At 37.3% G+C, this 7,781-nt stretch overlaps 1 protein-coding gene across 1 annotated transcript; it reads right to left on the reverse strand.

Annotated features, from left to right (window-relative positions):
• Positions 1 to 3,950: 3,950 nt before the first annotated feature.
• Positions 3,951 to 7,079, reverse strand: LOC130410371 (annexin A7-like). The gene is made up of 2 exons (XM_056734997.1): positions 4,887 to 7,079; positions 3,951 to 4,663 (listed from the first exon to the last, which is right to left on the reverse strand). The coding sequence occupies exons 1-2, from the start codon at positions 5,367 to 5,369 to the stop codon at positions 4,511 to 4,513; spliced, it is 636 nt and encodes a 211-aa protein (XP_056590975.1). The 5' UTR covers positions 5,370 to 7,079; the 3' UTR covers positions 3,951 to 4,510.
• Positions 7,080 to 7,781: the final 702 nt, after the last annotated feature.

Below are 7,781 nucleotides of genomic sequence, written 5' to 3' on the forward strand. Positions count from 1 at the left end.
TTAAATGTGTATTTTACAATATTATTGTTTTCCATTACTGTTTCTCATCAACAGTTCCATTTTATTTCTCTATCAAGTACAGAAGTGATAAGAAATTGCAATATAATACTGTATATGTGACGAACATGTTTTTTTAATCATGTTAGTCTTGCTTAAGACAGCTCTGAGACTTTCATTCAAATGAAGTGACAAACTCTTGATAAACTAAACGATTTGAATACATTTCCATTGAACCAATATTTGTGATTCTGTCATTGACAGACCAGCAGTCCTATTTATAATGTATGTTTTCTCACTTTCACTAGATATTAATGTCATAATTGAACGGCCCGTCGTCATTTATTCTTTACATAAAAAAGTTAAAATAAATTTTGAAGAATTTACATTTTATCACTTAACTGTTCAACACACAAATCTCTTTAAAAAAATTACAGAAATTCTGATGGGTTTGATAGGAATTCTAATGGCCTCCATTGCATGTTCATTATCAAGCATTGTTAACTATTAAAACCATCACAATATTCATTTGTGCGGAGGATTTTGTGCCTTATTCAAGAAGTATTAAACAGAATTTCTCTGAAGATTTCTATTGAGTTTTTAGAAGGGTTGTTTTAGAAAGTGTTTCTCACAATAAAGTTGTTTTAAAACAACTTTACAGATAAATCATACTATGTTGTTGTAAAGGTCTATAAAGTCGTCTTCAAGTCTATTTACAAGGTAACGTTTTGCTAAAAGTTTGTTGTACATTTTCAAACTGAGTTTAAAGCAGATTATGTGTTTGCAGTTCTGCAGATTTGATCAGAAGTTAATAGTTTCACTCACTGAGACAAACAACGATTACATTTAGTGTCTAAGCCATCTTTAAAAAACTATAAATATCAAAACTGAATACTTTTACTGGATTGATATTGTATCTTGTATATTTGTGTACTTCACACTAGGTGTGATCCTGAGGGAGCTCATAGTGAACCAGTGGTCTAAACAATATTCTTGATTATTTTGGACACATCATATAGTTTGTTTATTGTAAATGTCACATGTTTTTTTATTCAGAAAAAAAGAAAGACCAACAGAAACTTTGAAATAATATGTCATTATGTTAGTCATTGTGATGTTGTCATTAATGGAACATACACGTTCATATAAGGTAATATATCAGTTTAGTGTATGCCGGGATACTTAACACGTCATGTTGTGTTCCTCATTTTAATTTCCTGAAGTTGGTATATCTCACCAGCACTGAGTCTGATGTCATTCTGCACATTCTTCATGAGTGTCCACGTTTGTTTTCTCAAGAAGAAACGATTCTGCTGTCAGGCATCAAGTGAAGGAAAACCAGACATGTACCCGGTTACAGTTCAACATTCACTTCTAGTGGCTTTTCTCCTGTGTCTGAAATGTAAGAATCACATTATTTCTTGTTTGTTGTATTTAGTAAATTCTTATTTAATTGTTTTTCAATTATGTTAAGTGCTTTAAATCTCCTTATTTCACAAATGTGAGACGATCAGAAATGATCTGGAATGATGTATTATTGTGTTACATGTGTTTCAGGTTCATACATTCACTCTGCTGAAGATATTTATGCTCCTGTGGGATCAACAGCACTTCTGTCTTGTCCTCACACATGTTCCAAAAATTATATTTGGACGTTAGATGGGAATCACATAAACCTTAAAAGTGACCAAAACAAATATTCTGTAAATAAGAAGAACTGTTCCCTCACAATTCAGAATCTAAAGAAGATGGACGAGGGAACCTATCGCTACTGTGAAACTGATGATGATGATGATGATGATGACTGTAAAAAACGTTGCAGAACTACTTTATATGTTACAGGTAAAGATTGCTTAAGTACATTTGATTTGAGTTTATTTTCTCAAAACTTGATATTCTAAATCTTGATCTTATATCTATGTTAGTGTGTAAAATAAACACACCACTGAACACACAAACTTTCACAAGTTGTGTGAGATAGTTTTCCTCTGAATGTTGCAGATGCTTCAAGAATCACAACAGTCTCATCAGTGAGATCTTTAGAGACGCGTGCCGTGACTCTGACCTACAACACACTCACACCACCGCCAGGTTTGACTTTGATTTTATTTTCTTTACATTTTTGGATTAGTGATGACATCACAACAGAAAGACTGAAACAGTGTTTTGTTTTATTATTTGTTCAGATGTGATGATTGACAGCACTGGACTCATCATTCTCTCATCTCTACTGGTTCTTCTGATGCTGATGATGATTGGTGCGGCTGTATGGATGAGGTGAGTCTTGATCATATTCATTACATCACTTCCTGTTGTCACATCAACATGTCTGACGTCATGTTTTTGTCTTAAACAGAAGAAATAATCTCAGACGTTGTGAAGGAAACGAGTCACAGGTAAACATACAAATAATAAATGACATCATTTAAAAAAGTTAAATGATAAAATATTATGTTTATAAAATGTTTAGATCTAGTATAAAATTGAATGTTTTTTTCTTCCTCTGTAGTCAACAAACCACAGCCTCCCGTACACTGTGTGTGAAACTGTCCCAGCAGCACAGAGCGAACACCAGCGGCAGAAGAAAGAAGAGTCAGATCATAAGAATGATGTTCAATACAGTTTGCTTCAGTTCAGTAAATCTGCTCATCGGCCTGCACGTGTAGATGATTTTGAATACGCTGCCATTAAAGTCTCAGCGCGAAGTGAAGAACAACAGTATTACACTTCATACTGATATCATTTATATGGTTGGATTTGAATTCAACGACATCTTTCGTTTGGATTTTTCTTGATTATTAGTTTTATTTAGTAAAAATGTCTTGAACAGTAACATTGCTTTGTATTGAGCTGTCTCACTAAAGTGACATGGAAACTGGAACAGAAATAAACTGCGTGTGGTGATGCTCAGATGAATTATGTAATGGTGGTGCATACGTCATGAGTTTCTCACTTGGTGTTTCTGTGAAATCCCCATGTATTTCATAAATAGATAATATTATAATGCAGCCATATATGTCACAAGAATGTGTGATGAGAAGTTCTTAAATTTAACATTGTGCTTATGTGTATTGTGCTTTTGTCTCTCTGAATGATATTCAGATGAATGGATATCTCAAGAAAATCCCTAAACTCACTAGAAGTTCGGGGTAGAATTTCTAGTTTCAGCAATTGTGCTTTTAAACGATTCGTACTTGAGAATCACAATGCAAACAATATAAATACATTTAAGTAAAAAATGTGAAAGGTGTAAACCCTGTCAACATCCAGCGGGCATGAAGGTACTACATGAATTCTTTTAGAAATGTCACTAACTGAGCAGTGGATTTGAAGTTCCCAGGATGCTTTGCGTTTTGCGAAAAAGTGCTACTTTGTGTGCTTTACAATATGAAATACTTGATAGTGTTTATTGTTCAGTTGTCTTTAAGATTAGGAAGGGATTCTGTTTGGATTTGGATGGATGGATTTGTAGCGTTTTGAAAAAAATATATAATATATGAAAATATATAATCGACAATATTGTTGTTTCATTTAACAATCATTGTTTAACATGTTCAGCGGCAGCCTGAGCCAACAGACTATATTTTATATAGGATTTATAGCGATTTGGAAAAGAGCTCTTCAAATGTTAAACTTAAGTTTGAAAGTAAAGTCCAGTTCACAAATATATCTTCTTGATTTTTTTAAGTTTATCAATTGAACAATTTAGGCAATTTTACTTGATTTATTCATGGAATATTGTGTAAAAAATAACCTTGTCGGTACTTTTTGTGTAATATTGTTTTAAGTAAACATCCATGTCATTGTTTACAGTGCAGACTTGGCAAATCTGAGCTTAGTTTTACACATTGTTGACATCTCTTCTGAAACTCTAATGACAGACACATTTCTGACATTTCTGACCCTTTTTTTCAAGGAAATATCTGAGACGCAGATGAGAACGAAGCAACATTTTCATTTGCTCTCTGTTTAATTTCATTGATGGCAGAGACAGTGTTCTGTACGTGCACATGTGGGGTTAGTCTCAAGTTCTGTTTACAGTTTGTGACGTGTCGCTGTGATACACAGTAAGGTCAAAGGATGAGATTTTATATGGTTACACACTCATATATTACACTGAAGTCAGATTAAAGCAACCTGAGTTTCGTTTACAGTCAAGCAATACAATAAAACATTAAGATAACATCAGCGCACGATCACTGGAAATGAAACAAATCAGTCAGTTATTTAATCATTAACAAACACGGCTTCACATTCATCTCCAACAATGGAATATTTAACTGTATGGGAAAATCTTCACGGGACTTTAACAGCATTAGGTTGAAGTATTTTGCATATCTCACATGAATAATGCATGAATAAAAAAAAGAAATCTAAAGCAAAATCATGTAGATGTTACAGAGAAAATCTGTTTAAAAAGAAAAAGGATCCCCATTAGATTCCTGCACATCATTCCGATATGTAACCTTGTGTTCAATTAAAAAAACAAAATATCGATCATTCAAATCTGTGATTACCAGATGTTGCGATTAATAAGAAAAAAACATAGGATGGCCACCACATACACTGTGATGCCGAAGCCCAGAGCTGTGTTGTTCAGGATCAAGGCCGTCCTAGAGCTTCTCTCGGCCGCTTCTCTCTGCCCGGAACTGTAAGCGTCACGAGTCTGTCAAAAACACAAACCAAATCCACTTACAGGCCTTCTCATTATTATGTCATGTAGACCAAATCTGATCTGGATTTTACACAAATTTACTACACAGAGCTCTAATAATTCCCCGTTTAATATTTAACATGTGAATGACCCTCAAAAAGACATATAGTATTAACACACATACACCTGCAACACATTCATGTCCAGACACAAACACACGTGCGCTAATACTTACAGCGGCCGAATAGACGGCAGCAGCAATACCCAGAGGTAAACAGCAGAACAGCAGAGTAAAGACGGAGTAACACATGTAATCTGGTTTTGGATTGATCGGTGGCGTTGGGGTCGACAACGGCGTGGGCTGAACAGTGATCCCTGGATGACCTGGAAGTTGTCCCTGATGATACGCTGATGGATATGGAGCCGTGGGCTGAACAGGGATCCCGAGATGACCTGGATGTTGTCCCTGATGATACGCTGATGGGTACGGAAAAGGAGGGCCTCCCGGGGCTCTGTTGTGCTGGGCCGGATACCCGTATGGTGCCGGATAACTCCCTGGAGGAAGATATCTCACATTAGGGTACGCAGGGTACTCCTGGTACGGTGGTGGATGAAATTGTCGTATTCCTGATTTCTCGAATGCATTCTGGTCACTCGGAGGTCTGTTAACTATGTTGATAGGATCTATTCTTCCAATTGATGGACCTTGATTGTACATGTTTTGAGTGAGAAGTCGAGATAATGTGATCTCAGTAGTGTTTAGTGCCCCGCTGAGTCCTCACTGTGATCTGTTTGATCTGTTACCGTAAAGCTCTTCTCTGTCTTGTACTTTGGACTTTTATGATGAAGAATGGGCGGTGGTTTGGGTCTTGAAAAGATCAGCATAGATCCAGTCTGATATTATCTGAGTTTAAAACAGATGGGTCACGTATCTGTACTGATATGTATAACTGAATGAAAGTAAATGTACCTATGAAGAGTTTGTCTAAAATGTAGCAAATTTTCTGTGTGCATAATATTAAAATATGTACGGTTTGATACAAAAATGTTTTGGTGCTTAAATCTAATCAAAAATCATCCCTTGGATTTCCCAATTAACTTCATGAATTATAAAATTGTTAAAAAGAAAACGCTTATTGTGCATTAGCAGATGCTTTTATGATGTAACCTATGCTAATATACATAATAACACACCATCTCTAAAATATATTGATCCATTTATTTTTGTTTGTATTCAAAAACATGATAAAAAATTATTTCAAAATAAATCCACGTTTAGCGTTTTTACAAGAGAATACATGGCATTCACAGAAAATATGTTACTTACAGTAAAACAAACACATTTTCGCCTGCAGATGGCGCAGCAACACGAATGAAGCGTTTTGCGCAAAGTAAATTAAAAGTAAGTTCAAAGACGAGTATAGACGCAAACTCACAGTAGGCGGTGCGAATGACGGACTTCCGCGAAGGTTGAAAATATTTGTCAGATCGCGTCAATAACTAACTTTTCCCGCGAGCAATAAAAATTATGGAATGCGATTGTTCGCGTTGGTGTGAACACAGCATTACACTCGATTCACAGCTAACGCGAATTAAGCTTTTTGCGCTAGTAAATTACATACTAAGTCAATGCAAAGATGCATATAGACGCAAACTCGCTGCAGGCAAACCGAATGACACACTCCCGCGAAGGTTTCAAATACTTGTCAGATCGTGTCACTCTAGCCAAAATAACAAACTTTTCTCGCGAGGAATAAAAAACGTGGAACACGATTGTTCGCGCTTGGTGTGAACATAGCCTATCACTCGTTTAGCGCTTGTAAATTACATACAAAGTCAATGCAAAGACGCGTGTCGATGCGAACTCGCGGCAGGTGGTGGGATTGTCGCGAACGCGCATCAATCTCGTCTTCTGCGAATAAAGTAATGAAGTAATAAAGATTGTGGAACGCGCATGTTCGCGTGTGGTGTACAGCAAACGCGAATTAAGTTTTAAGCGCTCGTAAATTACAAACAAAGTCAATTCAAAGACACAGATGCTGGGCTCTCAAGTGTCACGCATTGAGCGTGACACTTGGCATCTGTGGGGGTTACCAGCTAAAAATTAAAAATGAGGATGACGTAACAATGATCAATGTTAACATCTACAAAACAACAGGGATAGTTGTAGTGAAAAGCACTCAAGGACTTTTCGTAAAAAACTTCCTCAGTATCAAAGGAAGATTACAACTGGAACCCAACAATGAGCAACCCACCATAGAGGAATCAGACAGAACCCCAGCTTCTGATGAGCAGCAAGAAAATAGAGATCTTCCTAACACAGAACAAACAAAGGAGCTCCATTCACACTGCTACTGTACTGACATGAGAGAGAGATTTATAGCCCTGGAGGGAGAACTAGTATAGCTCAGAGAAATTACCCTTTCTCTCCAAACCATACAAAGCTCAGACCAATCCGGCAACAACCCCACAGCCAAGCAAAAAGAGGGAGACAACATCAGGAAAGAACTGTCTTCACTTCAGGCCGAAGTGAAGCAGCTAGTGCAAGGGAGGGAGAGGCTCAAGGTTCAGCTGGCATCACTGGAAACCCAGCTCACACAGCAGACAGAGAGTCACTGGACCCATTTAACTGCTTTAAGAGAGGAGATAAGAGAACTGAAGCATGAAAAAGATACCCACCTCACAGACCTCAACTCCAAAAATGGTCCAGAACAACAGGTCACCCTTCAAACGGACCACAGCTCACAGACCTCAGTGTCACAACCCAGCCAAAACCGTCCATCTTCACCAAACCCTTTGCCCAGTACAGATCTACGCAATGAACCTGACAACATTCCAACACCCACCGAGGACTCACAGAAAACAGATATTGTCGTTCTGATAGACTCAAATTGGAAATTTATAGACGAAAAAAAGCTCTTCCCCAAACAAAAGGTGTCCAAACTCTGGTGCCCCAACACGCACAGCCCCCTCAGACTACTGAACGAGGACAACCTAGGATCACCTAGCCACATAATAATCCACACTGGCACAAACGACCTGAGAGCACAACAAGAAAGATTGGCCACAGCACTAGAAAGGGTAATCGAAAAAGCTACAACCACCTTCCCAAATGCCAAAATCACCATCT

This window comes from Triplophysa dalaica, chromosome 21 (assembly GCF_015846415.1).
Source record: "Triplophysa dalaica isolate WHDGS20190420 chromosome 21, ASM1584641v1, whole genome shotgun sequence".
In the NCBI taxonomy this organism is placed as follows: Eukaryota; Metazoa; Chordata; class Actinopteri; order Cypriniformes; family Nemacheilidae; genus Triplophysa; species Triplophysa dalaica.